The 19,581-nt window shown below is 38.2% G+C and overlaps 1 protein-coding gene across 2 annotated transcripts in view; it reads right to left on the bottom strand.

The window, feature by feature from the left end:
• Positions 1 to 19,251, bottom strand: part of LOC108064141 (uncharacterized) — a 76,807-nt gene extending 57,556 nt beyond the window's left edge. For both annotated transcript variants that reach the window (XR_011418967.1, XM_017151524.3), the window contains exon 1: positions 18,877 to 19,251. Coding sequence is in view for 1 of the 2 variants with exons in the window: in XM_017151524.3 (XP_017007013.2) it covers positions 18,877 to 18,962 (86 nt within the window). In the remaining variant the exon portion in view is untranslated. The remainder of the gene's footprint in view (positions 1 to 18,876) is intronic.
• Positions 19,252 to 19,581: the final 330 nt, after the last annotated feature.

The following is a 19,581-nucleotide window of genomic DNA, read 5'->3' as shown; positions in this document are numbered from 1 at the left end:
GTACTCGCAGCTGTCATTAGACTCTCTCTCCGCCAAATCCTCCGCAGCAGCCGAACGAACCCACTCCCATTTTACGGTTTTCCCCATACATATCTATCTGCGTGTCGATTTAGCAAGCGCTATACGACATGAACTTCAAAATGAGCCGCAGGCCTCAATCACATCCAAACACAAGGCAAACGAGGCAACCCAACCATCCAGGCATCCAAACATCCAACCATCCATCGCAACAACGCCAAAGCTTTTCCTTCGACTCGGAATAATTTTATTTTGTTCGCCTGCCGCCGCCGCCTGGCCTGTGTTTTCTTTCATTTGCTGCTGCACATTTTCCATTTCATAAAGCAGCCAGCTCGGCCTGTTTATGATTTAAGTTCGCCGAGAGAGGCTGCTTATTAGAGGCCGACTTCCTTCTCTAGGAAAAAAAGAAAAATAAACCAGGGGATGGGATGGGGATGGGGATGGGCGGGCGGCAAAATGTCGGCGACGCATTAATGATTGTTAGTGAGTTGTGAAATTGCTCTAACTGCACTTCAAGCAGCAAAAGCGGCTTCCACACCATTTGGCCTGACCAGCAGCATCGAGTATCCAGTATCCAGCATCCAGCATCCGTATCTGACTCTTTCCGGCAGGTTCTCGGGCTCAGAAGCCAAGCGACTAACCGACCAACCGACCAACCCGTTCGCATATTAAAGAGTAAATTTTTCAATTTCACAGACATTAAACGCGACTGCTGCTGTCTCCGCTTAACTTAAGCTAAACGCTCCGCCTTAGGCCAATTCCAGACTCTACGCTCCCTGCCTCTTTGCCTTCCATGAATTTGACCCGAGTCTGCATTCAGTTTTAGCCATTAAATAGTTTGTTAAAATTTGCCTTATTAGATTATTAAATTTTCGCAATTTAAGCAAAATTCGTTTTGGCATTTTCGGGGCTCCGAAATGTACACAGCGAAAAATACTTTTTGCCTTTTGATTAATGGTCTGTTAAAAAATTTCAGAATGATAAATGTGCACAAGTTTTTTGGGGCTCAGAAGTTCATTGAATTTAAGAGAAAGCATGAAGAAAGTGGCAAAAAATGTAACCTAAGGGAAATATATTTAATTTTTAATTATTTAGGCAAATGATTTCTTGTTAGAACAAGGGGGCCTTGAAACCATTGAGTGGTTGTTTATAAGCTTTAGTCATAGAATTTGGTACTATTTAAACTTTAAAACTTGTAAAGTATTTTAAATTTTCGCAACTGAATGAAAGGCGAGAAGAAATCGTTGAACATTTATCCAACTGGCCAGTAAATCATTTCTAATCCATCGCTTCTCGGCATTGTTTGGGCCCAAACTTCCATCCTTTCGAGCCCTGTATCTGCATACCACACACAGATTCACACGCACACTGGCACATGTGGGCCAAAATGTATCTGCAGCTTGCATAACTCTTCTTTCGCTACGTGTAGGAAAGGGTCAGCAGGAAGTGTGGCTCGGGGGGCTGGGGAGCGGTGAGTGGGGCCTAACAGCCAAATTCGCATTACCCCCCAGAGTGCATTCCAGGCATGTCCTCATCCTCATTCTCGTTCTCAGCCCCTGCTCCTCGAAACCCCCTTATCCCTCCGCCCTCCTTCCTTCATCATAGTGTTCCCTATCGCCATCGATGTGTGTAAGTTGGTTTATCGACATGTGCGCACTGGTGAATGACTAAGGGGGGATACGGTCGAAATTCCTAAAGAGGAAGTTCCTCAAGTCTAAATTTAATATTCCGCAACTTGAAGAAAATTTTTGGCGAATTGGCGTTAAAATGCGAACTGGGAAGACTATAAAATTCTTCAATGTGTAAGGTGTGTCAAAAAAATACTAAATTGTATTTTTCAATAATATGTTTAAGTTTTTCTTTTTGGATTAAACTCACTTGTAATTTTAGGTCCTTTTGCGATTTAGTTTTCCAGGCAAAAACTGTAAGTAATAAATAAAAAGTTATTATTATTTTACATTCTTGGTATGTAAACTTAGCTTAATACAAATTTAATCTTAGTATCTCTAAAATGTAATAAAAACTTAAAATATATTGTCATAGATACCATAATACATAATATTGTGAAATCCTAAAAACCCATATAGTTAGTCTCCGGTTAATGGTTCGTTGTAGGCAACTAAATCTGTAAGCGCTATATAAGGCAACCGGGAAGGTGTGAGGGGGAGGTAAGAGGGTGGTTTTTAGGGGGGTTCAAATGCAGTGCCCTGTTCGGGGCTTTTGTTGCTACTGGCCATATGCCAATTTTCGGTAAACTAACTTGCCTAAACTCGACAAGCAAATTGCCTTCATTAAGATACATGCTTGCTACCTACAATTTAGGCACACACACACAGATATGCATATATGCATGGCTGAGAGTGTGTGAGCGTATATCTATAGACATGTGGTGGAACCTACCATCTTCATTCAATGTGCATTTTACCAGCGACCTGCAGTTCTTCTACTTTGGTTTTCCTTATTTTTACCTCCTTTTTTTGGATTTTTTCTTTTTTCAATTTTATTTTAAGAGCTCCTCTAACAAGCGAAGCGATGACGACGACGTTGACTACGTCAATTGGGTCAGAGCGGCAACAGCAACAACAACAATCTGGGCAACAACAACCACAGCAATTTCAATAGATATATAGAACGAACATGGGGGCTCGATCCACTGGGAAAGCGGGCGCAACAGAAGCCACTTCAAGACGCCCACACATCGAATCCCAAAAACCACACATATCCGCATCGAGTACCGAAGAAACCCAAGCCCAAAAAATACAAAAACCCAGCCCATAATGAAGGGAGCAAAAGTGTTAGAAATGCTTTTTGCTTTGGTTTCTCTGTTATTTTTCCTCTCGTTTCGTGTTGCTTTGCATACACATTAAAGTTAATTTCGAATCGCTTTTAAATTAGCTTAATTCGCATTAAGTGAGCTGAAATAAAACTCACGCCTACAAAAAAGCCAAAGGAAGAGGCCTCAGCGAACAAGAAAGCGTGAGTGGAAGTGGGATTTTGAATTGGGGGTTTATGGTTTAGGAAATACCCATTAATAAATGATGCATTAATTACAGATATTTTCTGATTTAACAGATAAGATATGCATGTTTTCAACTGAATTAATAATTATGCTGGTATCTATGTTATGGAGCAATCTTTTTAAAGATATACAATTTTAAAAATAACAAATTACCTAAAAATTAAGAAAAAATAATAGGTACAATCGATTTAAAATGTAATAACCACATTTGATTTTTTCTTTTTGATTTAATTTCAGTTTTGAAAAATCCTCAAGTCCCATTATACCCCTCATACCCTCTATAGAGCACTCTCAAAAACGAAGCTCAAACGGCAGCTAAACATTTAAATGTTGTACAAAAGCAATAACAAACGAAATGAAGCTGCGGAGGCCTCTGTAAAAAAAGTGCTGAGGCTGAAACTGAACCTGAAGCTACATATACTCGAAAGATACACAAGCCCAGCTGCAGATACAGATACATTTGGCTGAAGAGAGCAGCGACGGCGTTCGACGGAAAGAAAACAAAAACCGCCCGCAGCCAAAAAGTCAAGCCGAAGAACCATCAACATCAACACCATCGGAGAAGCAAGTGGCAAACTTTAAGATACATTTCGGCTGCTGTCGATTGGCGACGGCCACAACATTTTTTAAACGCTAGAACGCCTCTTCCCAACACTTTTGCAACGATTTCAAAAGCCGAAAAAAATGTTTTTCTCTCTTTTTGCAGTTGCTGCGGTTTTTTGGTTTTATTATTGCTGGTTTTGTTTGTATCTCTTTTCTTTTTTTTCGTCCGGCTTGCAGATTCTTTTGAACAATTATTTTGGCTCGCAGTTTTGCGGCCTTTTTGGGTTTAAGTCGCCAGAGCAATGAAACAAATGAATCGAAATGATGTTGAAAAATTTAAATACATTGCAGGGGAAAAAGAAATTCCAATTATCAATTAAGTCAACTCCAGGCAGCTGTATGTAATAAAAAACAGACCCAGACGACTGATGTATGTAGGAACTGGATTCTGGGATTCTGGGACTCTGGACTCCGAAGTCTGGGATTCGGTTTCCTGTTCGCATCTCTGCGAGAGAAATATTATTCAGAGAAAACGACGAGAGAAGGCTGAACAAAAAGATAAAAACATTAATTATTATTAATTGCTTTTTCTTTCTCTCTCTGCGCATTCTTAATAATATTTATTTTTTTGCTGTGTTTTTATTGTATTTAATGCCGTTTTGGCCTTTGTTTCATCTTGTTTTATGTGCGCGCATTTTCTCTCATTTGGACCCTTTTTTCTGAGATCCTTTTGGCCACAATGTCGCCGTGTCCCTTTTATTATTCTTCGCTTCTTCCGTCCTTTTGTGTGCGATTTAAACCCTTAAAGGCAATCTCTGGGTCGAGATTAAACCTGTTCTTAAGTTAAGTTTTTCGGCTGGGCAAAAAAAAAACTGAAACATTTTTGTTGTGTGTCTGAAGCTAATCGGAATGACAAGTTTCTAATTTGGAAGATTTACAAATTCATTTTTTCTTTCTGCTGTTTTGGTTCGTATTCTTTCTTTTTTTGCGTGGGCAGCGACTTGTTTGACAAATTGCTGGGTTTTATTTTGGGCCGAGGGCCGTATTAAAATTGCAAATTTATGAAAGATTAAAGTAAGCAAATTGAAATGATGTGATGGAAGAACAAGGGTCAGCTGTAGCATATATTTTTAAGACAACAGTTTTCCAAACACCTAAAAACTCCTATTCATTGAATTTCCATAGTTTTCTTAATTTCTTACTAATTAATACCAAATAAATAAAAGCTTTAAAACTCGTGAATGTATCATATAGCTTTTACTTCACCAGTTTTGAAAAAAGATAACTTGGTTAATACCAACTGTCCTTGTTTTCTTGATAAACTGTTTTACATCCTTTTGGACCCGGTTATGCTGTTTTGCCACAAAAGTTTTCCAGTTAGCAGGCGATGAACCAAACGGTTGGCCAACCAAAAATTGCCAAGTTTATCGATCAGCTCGGCAAACTAAATAAAATAAACTGCAACAATTTGCAAAAAGCCAAAAGTGGCAGCTCGTTGGCTCCCAGGACATCGCTGCTGGACTTGGCCATATTCCCAGCATGCCTGTCGACACTTTCGCTTTAATTAAAAACTTGCAAAAAAGCTCCTTCAACACACACACACTGTCCATAAAATATGCCAAGCAGAAGCTGAAGATGCCCCACGAAGAAAAAGGAGCAGAAACTGAAAAATTCGCATAAAATGCAGCTAAAGCAAATCTAGTTAAACCCACAAGCAGCAAATGGAAAAAACTCTGCTAGTCGGGTAAAATATATAGAAGAAAAAATACTGACAAGAACTGTATAGAACAGTCGAGAAAGCCTTGTAATTACTATTCTAATAATGCATCTACTACAAGTTTTAAAATATTTAAAGAAATTTGATAGAGATTTATTTAATTGTTTTCAAAATTATTCGTGATTTAAACGAAGTTATTTATTAAACATTGTAAATGAATCAAAGTGAAATACAAATGGTCCCTACAACTCCAAGCCTCACTCAACACTTTGATCATATCTATGGGTAAAAAGGGTATCACAATAAAAAGAAAATTTCACCGCATGCATTTCCCTAGTAAACTTTATTATTATTCGTATATTTATTTTTCTTTGGACTAAACTAGAGGCAGAACCAGAAACCAGAACGAGAACGAGAACTCGAAGCCACAAACGACAGTGCATAAAATATATTTTTGCTTTTTACTGAAAATTTCCATACATGTTTCATGTATATTCCAACAAACGCTCCCCCTCAACCCCATAGTTATATCTAGTGTATAAATTTGCGTATGCATTTTTTTTGGATGATGTGGGTGGATGGGTTCTTTTTTGGGTTCTATGGGGATGGAAAGCGATTGTCTGCTTGTTTATGCTAAAGCAAAGAGAGGCAGGCAACTCGGTGAGGATCTGAAAAACGCAAACAAAGCCTTTTTGTCTGGGCCATATGCTGGATTTCCTTTCCTTTTCAAATTTCATTTTTTCGCTTTGCTTTTTGAATCTAAAAAATGTTTAGACAAATTAAAAATAGTAAGAGTAAAGGTTCTATGGACGGAGGAGAATTTATTTTCTGCGTTGGTAACGCGCATTTGGGTCAAGGTGTTTGTTTTTTGTTTTTATTATTCTTATTGTTGCTGTGACTTGTTTTTCCTTTATTATGAAAATTGCAGCAACGACAACAATGTATTGTTTTCGTTGTTATTATTTTTGTTGTTGTCGCTGTCATTATGAAAGCGAATGCAGGACAACGGCAAAAAGGAATAAACACCCACGACCGCCCTCATGTGCATAAAATATGTGCTTGATTAAAGTGTTCGTGGCATGTTAGCCATACCAAAATGCTAAAAAACGAGGAAAATAAGTTGCCAACTATAAACAATTTCCACGTGAAACAACAATTTGTATTGATGCACTGAAAGCCCAATCATTCAATCCAAGAATAAAACTATTTCAATTTAATTTCTTGTGCAAATTGTATATTTTTTATAATAATAATGTCTGGCACAATTTTGTTAATACTTTAGGTTCTGAGGCTTAAAAAAAAATTCAAACAGAAAAAACTTCCATTAAAAAAAATAACCGTTTTTTAATAATTTTATTCTTAGAGATGCGTGTATTTTCAAAATTGTTTGTGCTTCACGGACATACCTTTTTTTCTGTGCACCTTTTGGAGGCGTTAGAACGTGTATAAGATGTGGGGGCGCCGGTGTTCCTGGCGAATCAGGAGTCAAGGAATAATCAATAAAAATAAAATATATCACACGACGTTCCCATTCCCGTCTGCCGGTAACCGTTACCGTTACCGCTTCCCCAAATGCCCGTTACACCGCCGTACCCGGTTCCTATATTTTTCGGTTGGACTCAGTACGCTGCTCATTTCGTGTTCATGTGCCATTATACCGAAAAATAATATTCTTCTTATACATATACGTCGTATACATTGTATTTTTCTACCTTTCGCCAGTTTTTGCCGCTTTGGTGTAATTTTTTTGTTTTTTTTTTTTGCCACCAGCGTAAAGTAAGTAAAGTAAGAAGAAGAAGCAGCAGCACGCACGCGCAGGGGTGGCTAGAAAAAGCAGATGAGAAGGGTTGGCAGGGGTCGGGGGTTATGGCACCCCTAGTTGGCTTGGCTGATTTTCATGCCTGTGTCATGTTATTGGGCAAATTGTACAATGTTAAAACCAGCCACAGTAATATTTCGCTGGCAACGAGTTGAGGGGGCTATGAAAATTGGAAAAGTAGGGGGGTCCTATAAGCGACATAACAGGGTGAAATTCCTTTAAAATCCTTGCCGATAACTGCACAAACACAGACAGTTGTTGCTCGCGAAAAACGGCGATGACAACCGCCATCAAACGGGGGAAATACGAAAACTCCTATGAGTAGGGAAAAATATATGGGAAAAATGGGGTGGGAGCAAGCATGTCCATAACATATTTAAAATTCAATCGATTTATGGAGCGGAAAACTTCAAACTGATTGTTAAGGAACTTGCAAACTATCGAAAAAGTCAATCTAAAATGGGAACAATTCATGATTGCGGTTCGATTTCGGATTTGATTGAAGGGTTCAGTGATAAAGAAATCTAAGAGCTAATAAAATGAATTGAGTTTAATAGTTGTGAAGTTTTCCTCATTTCTAGGTACCCTGAAAAGTTGTAAATAATGTTGATTATACGTTTCGTAAAATACTTATTCCCTTTTTAAAATGTTTAATGTCTTTCATCTTTTTAAAATTTTAGATTAATCCTCCTTTTTCCATACGTTTTTCTTTTGTAATCCAAAAAGGATCATATTTTTCCCATCTCCTGTTCATCTCCACCCCGAAAACTATGGTTTCCCGCTGGCTAATTTTGCCGGCAATTGATCTGTTTTTAATACCCTTCGGCCTGCATGTGGGCAACATGTTATTGTTCGTTGCCACTTCACTTCATTCATGCGAATCCCCACTGTACTCCGGCAATCTTTTGCCTGAAGAGCGAAGTTTTTGGATTTTTTCCATATTCATTTTCATTGCAGCAAAATGTCCTTTGTATTGTCAGGACATGGCGTTGATTTCGTTGCTCAGTTTCTGTTTAACATGCCTTCTTTTTTGCGCTCCGTTTTCTTTCTTCCCTCATCGATTATGCCCAGCCAGAAAAGGTAGAGAACATCCTCCATCCGTACATATATATATATCTGGAGGAGGATTCGTGTGAAATTTTGTATGCGGCCTTTGTGTTTGAGTGTTGCGCACACTTGAGTGCACAATGGGGAAACCTTTTCGCACGCCACACACAGATACTCACGCGCACACACGGATGCAGGATGAGGGCAGCGGGCAGCCCACAGAGGAAGTTGTCTTTTGCACTAAGTAACTGTTTTAGTTTCAACCGAGGACTGTGTTAATTGCAATTATGCAATGACTGCCTCTGTCCCCGTTTCTCCCCTCTCATCCGATCCATTCTCCAGCAGCACATCCTTGCGAATGGCACATCCTGGCAATTGCATTGATGGCAGAAATCTGCTGCTGCTGCTGCCACTCCCCTTTCCCCGCCCCCTTCTTCTTCTCCCGCCAAGCGTGGCAAAATTATTGTGACACAATTTTATGCACTGCGCCCGACGACACAGGATGTGTGCTCTTGCGGGTGGGCGGTGTAACTACAGTGGGTCCCCGTTACATAAATCTTTGATTCGATATCCTGTAAGCAATGTTACAAACTTCTTCGCTGCCAAAGCAGTTCTGTGTCTAATTAAAGGCGTCAGCTACCCGATTCCAGCGATACCCTGGTCAGGCAGCTCAGGGTCTCGTTTCATCATCAACATGTGGCTCAGCAGGGAACAACACTGTGGTGAAAATCTTCTTACGGTCAAGATTAAGTCTTTTCAAAAATAAATGATCAATAGAAAACATACTATCTAACTGTAGTTACTTTAAACCTATAAATTACACTTATAAGTGTAATAAATTTAAATTGGTATTAAGTGTATTTTTCTTTTTATGGAAAGGTTTGATATTAACCTTCAAGAAAGAAGGGTTTTAGAACAATTCAAAGGTTGGAAGACACCGTCCAAATTAGAATAGAAATTCCATTTAGTTTGAAGATTGTGCCATTTGCAGTGTAGAACCTAGCATCCTGTGTCATCATTGCACAAGCCCACACAAATATGAGTTTCTGTGTAAGAGTGGGTGGTTGGGTGGCTCGTGGAGTTATGGCACATGCCACACACACCGCCCCACCACATGCCACATTGCTCGGTAGCGCCACGTTCCGTTCCATTCTGCCACTCTCGACGGCAACTAGTTATGCGGCGGATGTGTCTGTGGGCGTGGCAGGCGAATGGAGATTGGAGAAAGGAGGCAGGAGGTGCACCACCCACCAATCAGCCTCCTTGGGAGGCCAAGGAAAACCACTAAGAAACTTATGAAAAGGGTTTCCCGACTTTGAGATACCTGGCAGACAAGTAAGTAGTCTTTATCAGGTGTTAAGTTATAATTTCAATCTCCTGAATTACAAATTCTGATCCGCTTTATATTCGAAATGAAATGTATATAATAAATCAAATTTGCAGTTACGTAAATAAATATGGTTAATTCTAATAAATAATATAATATAATAATATATAAATAAGATCTTACAATTTTTAAATTAATATATTTTAATAATAAACCACATTGTCTGTATCCCAATCCCCCGAGTACAATTTCAAAACATCTAATAGTGCCTAGAGATATTTATTTTACTCAGCTGAGGAATACTACCATTTACCCTACGAATGATGGGTACAAAACCCGAAGAAAGAACCGGAGAAGAAGTCGCGTGTCCTGGCTTCACTCTGCTTCCCTTCACTGATTTTCTTTCGTTGCGAGTCTGCATTTAAGTGCTACCAAAATTGCCTTTTTAAAGGATTTTCACACGCACACATGTCCTCTATGCCTGGGTGTCTTTTACGCTTGTCAACGTCCTCGACAACGTCGTCGATTTCTGTGCCATTTCTTCTGCCTTTCCAATTGATGCATCTATCTTAGGGCATTTCCCTTTTTCACTCCCCTGCAATTTTCACCGCTCCTTTTTCTTTTTCTTATTCTTCTTCCTTTTCGTTTTTTGCCTTTTTCCTGTGGCACTTTGCCAGGCTACGCATTTTCAAACTCAATTCGTGTGATAAACTAGAATAAAACTGCTCGTAATTCCATTTTTTATTCTTCTAGGTATAGTTTGTCCCTTGTTTTTTTTGCCTTGGCCTTTCTCCCACATGCATTTCACTTTTATTTGAGCCCTCTCGCCATGCAGATAAATTTTTTTCAGCAAATTGCATTTTCTATGTCAAAGGCGCTTAATTTAGTTTTCCTTCGACTTTTTTCTGCTGCAACTTTTAGTTTTAGTCGGTTGAAGCGTTTGTCTTGTGTTTTTGGCATGTAATTTGCCATGGGTTCATTCGGAAATTGCTTTTCTTGCCAGCGGTTGTCATTTTGATTTTTTTTATCGAATGAAATGTTAAATTGCACTTCTCTTCGTGTCTGGTCAATAATTAAAGTGCCAGCAATTAAATAATAATAACCGAATGGGGAAGAAGAAAGCCGTAATGCAAATGATAAGTTCTTTTTAACACGATTTACTTTGCACATTTCCAGTTAATGCCCATAAATTCAGCAGGGACGGAAAATTTTGCATCCTGACGAATGGAAACCTTTTTTCCCGCAGTAATTAAAACACATTATACATACTGCCCAAGGAAAAAAATGAGCGAGAGAAATGCAGAAAATTACTGCAGCTGCATTAACACTAACAGCAGCGATAAATGCGGATTATAATTTGGTAAAGCACAGGCTTGCAACCCGAAAATTAATGTTTCAGACCCTAAAGAAAGCGCCAAAGAAGTTGGAATTGTTTTGAACTCTTTGGAGAATTCTGGTGCTGAAGTTCGGGTAAACAAAGGCACCGAATGTGGCACGTAAACACAAATAAATCCAGGCTAAGGCCAGCTGAGAGAAATACGAGTAAACAATGAAGTTGTTTTTCTACGAAACTCCAAGAAAATTAACCTCCACAAAGGTTTCAATTGCATTCAAGAGTAAACAAATTTGTGGAATCGAAAACAATTGGGAATGTGTCTTTGTAGGAGGCTAAATAGGCGAGCAAATAGTTTATCACAGTGAAAAGCAGTTGTAAGCCAGTGAATGCTTTTCTAAAACTTTGCTAGAATCGATGGGGAAAGAATTATTTTAAATGTACTATGATTTTAAGTATTTTAAACAAGCAAAATTCTTCATTTTAGGAGAAAAGCAAAGAAAACAATTAGTATTAGTCAGACAATAAACAGCAGTAGTATTGAATTGTACAGCTGTGAAAAAAATAATAGCACCACTAACCCAAAAAAACTTTAACTAGTCACCTTACTCACATTTTTTAACTTTTTTAACTTTTCAAAACGGGTTTGAAATAGTAAGACTAAACATAATTTGAATATGAAAAAAAATGTTAGCTTTATGAAAGGTTTCTGGACTTATTTAAGAAAATCTATGCAAAACTGGAAAAACGTACGAAAAAAATAATAGCACCACTTCTCTAAAAATAGAATAAAAGGTAGAAAAATGACAAATGGGTAACTTAATCTTTAGTTGGCGGTAGCTAACAAGTAAATCTAAGTTTAAAGTGTAAATATCATTTGCGATTTTTGGATATAATGACTTACTATCGATTAAACAAGTCAGGACCCTACCTATAAAGGAATTGGGGCCCAAAAGTCATGATATATTTTTAAATTTATTCGGAAATGATTTAAAACGTTTTAGATTAACTGTTTAAACTGTCTTTAAAAAAAAAACTCGAAGATTTTTGGTTGTGTTATGGTCAAGCGAGTACACAAGTCAATGTATATTGCTTACTGAGTACTTTCGAACTCTTTCTTTGCTATCCTGACCGTGATCCTGGCCGGATTTTATTGGTCAAAGATTCATTTAAGAAGTATATTGTATTCAGTTTAAGCTACGAATTACTACCGTATTACTATTTACATCATAGGATGATTCATGAACGATGTATTCATCCGTATTGATCTTACTTCAAGAAGGAAAAACAAGCCTATGTTAATACTAGGTCCATGCTCAATAAATGGATGTTTTGGTACCATGTTTTTGGTCAATTTAGGTGTTTAGAAGACACATGACTTATAAAAAGGATTTCTTCTTACCCAATTTAACTTTGCCTTCACACATTCTCATAAGTTTGCGGGCATTCATTTGTAAGTTTTTTTGACGAGCCCTATGCCCTTGTAAATGTGTTTCGCATTTCGGATAGGATTTTTTTTTTAAGTGCATGTTTTATAAATTTGTATATTGAAACATTATCCAACTATTAAAATATTCTCTATTATTTTAAGCACTTGTTTTAGTTTAGTTTTGGCCCTGATAAGATTCTTTGTGCTTTGTGATATAACATTTTTGAAGGAAAACTGGGCCAGGACTTAGTTTTTCTGTGTTGTCCTTCAAAGTTTATGCCATTCTTAATGAATATGATCCAAAACCTAACCAATCCAACTGGTTTTCATGACCGTTTTCCATCCAATATGTTTCTTTTTTGAATATTTTTCTTTTCCGACTTGGAAAATTTTCCACATGTCCTTGTATTGCCAAATGGTAATCAATTTGATGTCTGGATATCAGGAGAAGTTAGTTTTAGTCAAATCTCATAAAATATATCCTTTATACACAAGAATATTAGCGCATCGTAACGTTTTATTTAAAGAAAACGGAAGTGGTGCTATTATTTTTTTCGGCGTTTTTTTGACTTTTTTTCTTAAAATCTGAAAAAATTATATGTAGACAATATTTTTGATATCCATATCAATTTTTTCAAATAGGTGGAATACTAATCAAGATAATAAAAAACACTTCTTATATAAAAATCCCCGTTTTCCACATATTTCTTTAATATTAAGAACCTGTGACGAAGTGGTGCTATTATTTTTTTCGCAACTGTATATAAGTATTTTAATATATTTTAGACTGGGATTAAATTGTTCAAATTGAATGAATTTTCTCTAGCCAATTCAACAAAGCAAATTATTTTATACTAATATTTTGAAGAGACCCCAACCATTATTAATATTTTCTTTGAGCAATTAAAGAGCTCGACAGCTCCTTCACATCATTTATTAAAATTAACCCAACACTTTCCGCAGCAGGGCTCAACTTCTTTGGCCATTTGTAAACATATTCAGGCTTAAAAGTTTTTTGCCACCAGCAGTGGCGTCGGCGCTTGTTTGGTTTATGTTTGCCATGTAAACAAATAAACAAATGAACAATAAACAAAGCACACACGTACACACATTTTCCGAGGGAAAACACAAATAGAAAGACGAGGCGGACGGGATGTGGTTAGGAGAACTCGACGAGTGCATTTGCATTTGCATTCGCCTTTGCCGCTGCGGCAGAATTAAAATTGAAGTCGAGAGAACCGTTTAAGATGCAATTAAATCCCTTGACCCCACTCGCCTCATTAGGCATGACTCGAAATTCCAAACTAATTGCACAAGCAGGGCACTCTGAGGAATAAAAAACGTGGGAAATGGAGACGCCTCGGATTGCAGATGATATTGCAATCATGACGAACCGAACCCGAGAATCTGAACCCCAAGCGAAGAGCCAATGGAAATGGAAAATTGAAACGGTTCCAAGGTGTGGTCTCCGAAGTTCAAATTGCAATCCGAAAGATTGCAAAAGCCAAGCGAATGCACGGCCAATTGAATCATCGCCAGGTCTTCAATGCAAAACTTCGTTTTTCAGCTCATTTAAATGCTAAGCATGCGATGCTCGGTTTGGAAAACTTTAAGCTACAAAACCGCAGTCAGCCGACCGAACTTTATCTAGACCATTAAGTTTTACAAAGGAAAATATGTCAGCTAAGTGCTGCTTTTCTACAAAAGGGCAGGGGTATTCGGGGGAAGCCAGAATGGGGAACTTCTAACATCGAGCCGACGAACCGCGAGATGATGACTCAGCCAAAGTCAACAAGCGAACTTAGCAGCAATAAAACACGGCCTCAAAAGACACTTACAGCTCAAACAGACCGGGTTTGCCTCAGACAGCTGAAATATGTATCTATATCGCTCATATGCGCTTCAAAAAGATTACACTGAGCTGCAGGGTAAATATTTTTAAGCAAAAGCGGATTATTGCAAAAGTATAATATGTCAAAGCTTAATTTAATGCGAAATATTGTTAGGGACATTGCATATGAAACTTTTTTAAAGCCAGCGCAGCAGATTAATTTTTATTATTTATAATATTGTGTCTAAAATATTAATGACCATTTTAAAAACCCCCAAAAAATAACTATGCACACAATCATACATCAACATCATTTAAAAGGTAGCTCCAAAGTTTTCCCAAGTTAATCAAAACCTATTATTAAAATGCCTAATTTAAAATGTCTTTTCTCTTGCTGGGAAGTGTAAAGAAATGGTGTCTTTGTGGCTGGAATGAGTTTTCTTGTAGTTCTAATTTGCTTGGGTCATGCGTCGAGGTTAATGAGTCATATCATCATCATTATCTCGACACTGAGGCAAATAAGAAAGGTGGAAGAAGAGGAGGGAGAGAGGGATATAGAGGGACATCATCGCAATGAAAGCGGAGGACACACATTAAAATATAATTTCTGAAACAATGCTGCCAACCGCTTGTGTTTTGTAATTTAGATGCAGTTAAATGTAAATAAATTCACAATTTAGTCGTATGTTCTTTTTCGACGGTTTTTCGGGGCTTTTTGCCGCCGCTTGTCTGTTTTTCTTTTTTTTGCCCCTCTTTTAGTTGGGTTTGTTGTCGGTTTGGTGACCCGATTTCCGCAATTTAATGACTTTTGTTTGACCACCGGATAATTGCTGGGAACAAAAAAAGTGCCCAAGAACAAGAAGAATTGCGGAACTTTCTTTTTTCCTCGTTTATTTTTTGCCAGGCCTCACTTAATTCTCTTTCATTTTCGTGCGTCTTTTGTTTGCTTTAGTTTTTCCTCTCGTTTGATTGTCTTTCCTGGCTACAGTCTTTGTCTTTTCCTATAGCTTTTTAGATATATTTTTTCTATACCCATCTCTTTTCATTTCTTTTGTGGCTGCTAACGAGCTGTTGATAATTTTTAGCAAAGGCGCACATTTATTGACTTTTTGTGGCATTTGTGGATTTTAGATTTGTGGTATTATCTCTAGCTATCTCCTTCTAGCCGCGTCTATTTGTCTTTGTTTGACCCGCAACGGAAATGAGCCCTGCCTGATTTTTTTCCTTGGTTCAAGGTTCAAGGTTGTCCTCCCACTCCCTAATTTCTTTTTTTTCTTTGCCATTGATATCTTTGTTACACACCCAAACTCACACACACATTTTGGGATAAGACAGCTAAAGAAGGCAATTTGCTAGAAAGAGACAAGCTAGAGTGAAAGAGATGGGCGGCGGGCGAGAAAAGAAAGAGGGAGAGGGAAAAACTAAGAGTTTAGCTGCAATTTGGTTGGGGAGACATTAAGTAGCGGAAGTTGATAAGAAAGGCAAGCAAAATGTTATTTATAGATAACCAAAGCGATTCAAGGGAAAATACGCAGCCAAATGGGAAATCTGGGATAGGTAATCGGAAATAGAAAGCCTTTGAGGAGAGGCAATCAAAGGGTTGTTCAAGTGGTTGGAAAAAGTATTCCATTTTATTGTAGTTTTTGCGGCACTTAAGTAGATACGAAATATTATTGTTTTAGACATGGACCCTAAATATACTGCTCCATTCCCAATATTTAACCCAGCACGTCGGAGTATTAATATTAAATCCATTCCTGGAAAAAGACTTCATCATTCATATTTTTTATTTCTCCGTTTTATCGATTTCAACTCAAGTTAATTCACCCGACAAAAATTCAGTACTTAAAGCCCCAAAAAAGACACTCTGGGGGCACAAGAACAACTCAACCCTAAGACCCTAATCCGAGGAACATTAGACATAAGCTCTCAGGGAGACAGAAAGAATTTCGTATGCCTGAATTATAATTCAATTTATGACCCCGTCCGAGTGGCTTAAACTACTTCCCAAATCCTTTATCAGCGGCCACTTCGATATGCAAGACCTGAGCTGCATGCATTATCCTCCGAAAGCGATTCCCCGGCCGAAACCCTCGTCAAAAACCTGATAGATTCCAGTCAGAAGAAAAAGACCAAGAGACTCCCGCCGGAAGCACCTAACCCAAACCATACAAAAACTCCATATCCCGCTCTCTCATTAGCATACAAATGTGTCAGAACAAACAACCAAATAACCGTAAGGAACTGAAATGTTAAGAGACCAAAGGAAAAGAACCGTCCGAAAGAAATACAAATTGGGGAGTGGGCAGCGTGATTTCTTGACTAATTTTTATGACACTTTTCACTTTATGAGGTGGCCTCGGCTAATTCCAAAGTTCTCTTTCTTTTTATCCCCTACTTTATTTACCTTTCGTTCTTATTGAACAGAGGAACGAATAAACCATGCATGTACCCCGGGGCAGTAAAGATTTTTATCGCTCGAGGATGTGTCATAAAATTTCCTAGCTCTCGAGACTATTAAAAACAATAAATGTCAAAACGAAACGGATTTTCCAGTATGCGTGTACCTAGACTGCCATTCCCCAGGGAAAACTGGCCAGGGGCTACGGGAAAATAATGGGTCTACTATAGGTTATGGGGTTGGAAAATAATCTACACTGTGTTGTCTATGGGCTAGGACATACAAACCAGAGTGCATAAATATTTAAAAATATACCGAACCTAGTTTGTTGTTTGGCAACCCCCTAAAGATTTTCTTTGTGTTTAGTTTAATAAAAATAAAAATAATATATATTTATAGTTGTCATTTCTGTGGATTATTATTTTATCTGTCTTCAAATCCATATAAATTCCTTTCTTATTTCTTTCTCAAAGTTAAACATCTGTAATCCATTTTGCTGGTACTAATAATCTTTTTTGCCCCCAACTTCCTGGCCTAATTCTTTCTCATTTAGAACAGCCTCCAAATGTGAATTCTTCCTCTATATTTTTATGGCTCCCGCTTTGTCCTTGTGTCATGCGGAAGGACATTAGGCAGGCAAATCACGTAAATTATGACCGGGCCACTATAATTTCTTATCGCCGCGACATGATTTCAAATGATAGACTGCGGAGAAGACTGGAATGAAGGCATCTCAGGGCCTGGGGCGAAGATTTTAGTAGGCGCGACAAGTTTTTTTTATATTTCTCGAAGGAGGAGGAGTGGTGACGGAGGAGGGGGAGGCTTTGGGAGGTGGACTGCAATTGGCAACTGGCGCAACGCATAAATTGAGAATTTTTATCTAATCCGCGGCATCTGGGAGACGCGTACATTAGCTGGCACCAGTCTGTCCTGCCCAGTCTGGTCTTGTATACTCTGGTCCGCTTTTCGGAACGGAACGGAACGGATCGGATTGAATCGCTACGAGTCTCTGGGACTGGCCAAAAAGCAGCGCCTGCGACTACGACGACAATCGACAGGCAATAAATCACCCAAAGTTGCCAAAGAAATTTATGTGCAGCAGATTAGGATCGCGAAAAGCGTCATTAGAATAAATTTTCATTGGAAAATGAGCGCCCGACCAAGTGAAGCAAACGAATTGATGAGAAACAACTCTGTTCAATTCAAGTTGCAATAATTATGAGTTCTTGGATTGGGAAATTCCGCAAGGAAATTGGAAGTTTAGAATTATGTACACATTTATTATGCATGTTTTGAATATTTGATTTATGAATTTTATTATATGTAGTTGTCTTATTTAGTGTTGTTTAACCATTGTTTGTAAGGTAGGGTTCATAAAACTAGTTTTCTACGGGTAATCAGGTTGTATTTAAATTGTAAAATATTTTGTTTTAAGTTGAAATGATGTAAAAGTTAAATGAAGGGATATTATTTCATTTAAAACGATAGAAAAGAAATAAGCTGACAAATTTAACAACCGAAATTGCTTTGTTAAAGTCGGCTTTTTAGATCGAATTTGAAGATGTATTTTGTTTTCTTACCAACTTTAGTAAATTTTGAAAACGAAAAGAAATCCAAATAAATATAAGAAACCCATAGTGAATAATGGAAGGGGAATTTTGAAACTTTGACTTACCTTTTGCGTCTTCTTCTTGTTCGTCTGCTGCTTCCTCTTCTGCACTTTGGCCTGCTGGTCCTTCTAGATTCCCGTTCCTTATCTCTCAGGACATTAATGATTAATCCCAGCGTCGTCTGCTCTCCTTTATAGCTTTTTGTTGTTTTTATTATTGTTGTTGTCGCTGTGCGTGTGCCGTTATTGGCGGTATAATCCAATAATCCAACACGAAAGAGCGTGTGCAGTGGGAATTGCAAAAACTAGAGAGACACACGCACATACACACGGCGGCTCAGCCACCCACACGGACACACACAGTTTTGCCGCTTTGTTTAGTAAATTAAACTTTTCACTTTTCTCAGCCAGAAAAAATCGGAAAATGGGCAATTTTCCTTATTTTGTTTCGTTTTTATTTTCCCTCCTCAGTTTTCCTGCTTTCTTTTCCTACTTTTCCAATCACAAAAACACGGGGAAAACGCAAAAGCAAAAGCAGCAACAACATACAAACACACAAAACAAAATCAACTGCACGACGCCAGCAACAACAACAAAGCGCCGCCGTAGTACACAAAAAATTCCTTTTTCGCTGCGCGTCGTCTCCTTATATATATGTACGTATTTTTTTTGTACTCCACACAGCAATTCTATTTTGCTTTTTTATTAATGACTTTTTCACCTTAAGACTTTTTTGCCGCACTTTGATTTGACTTTACAACTCCATCTCTACCGCACACTCACCGTTTAATTGGATAAAACACACACGATCTCGTCAATTGGTCGCGTAGCTGTCGCCGCTCATTTGGTAAACATTTGGAGTTTTTCATCCGATTTTCCGCTAAAACACAAAAACGCGAGACTCCGCGCTCCGCTCCAAGTGAAAATCGTCCGCTACACAACCCGTCGATTCAAATTTTTTTCGCCGACTCGCCGTTTTTTTTCACGTTTGTTTCAGTGTTTTAGTGCATTTTTGTTCGGTTCTGTATTCTTGCCGGCGCACAAGAAGGTCATACTCCGGCGCTCTCTGCTCTCTCAAACTCTCCAGATACAAGAACAACTATACGGAGCGCCGAGGGTAATAACGGTGGTGTGGGGGCGGTTTGCGGAGAGCGCGTAGTGTGACCGAGCATTGTCTACTATTAATATACCAACCGGTGAGAGGGGGAGAGCGCTCACCAAACCAGTTTTTGCAGAAGTAAGCCGGGTAGTGTGACCCGTCACCAAAAAGCCACCGTTGAAATTCCGGTTTTAAAATTAAATATTTATTAATGATTTCTTATTTATAAACTATAGCTGAACTCTTAACATGATTCATTCACTTTAAAATGTTCTTTGTTCTGTTCGCAATCTTTGGAGCGATCGTTATCAGTGAAGTTTCAGTATTTTCGCTGTCTCTCAATCTCTGATGGCTACGAAACTAAAGTCAGCATTACAAATTATAAATTT

Source organism: Drosophila takahashii, chromosome 2L (assembly GCF_030179915.1).
Source record: "Drosophila takahashii strain IR98-3 E-12201 chromosome 2L, DtakHiC1v2, whole genome shotgun sequence".
NCBI classification, from domain to species: Eukaryota; Metazoa; Arthropoda; class Insecta; order Diptera; family Drosophilidae; genus Drosophila; species Drosophila takahashii.
Note: the sequence above shows the minus strand (reverse complement) of the source record. Positions and strands in the feature narration are given on the sequence as shown.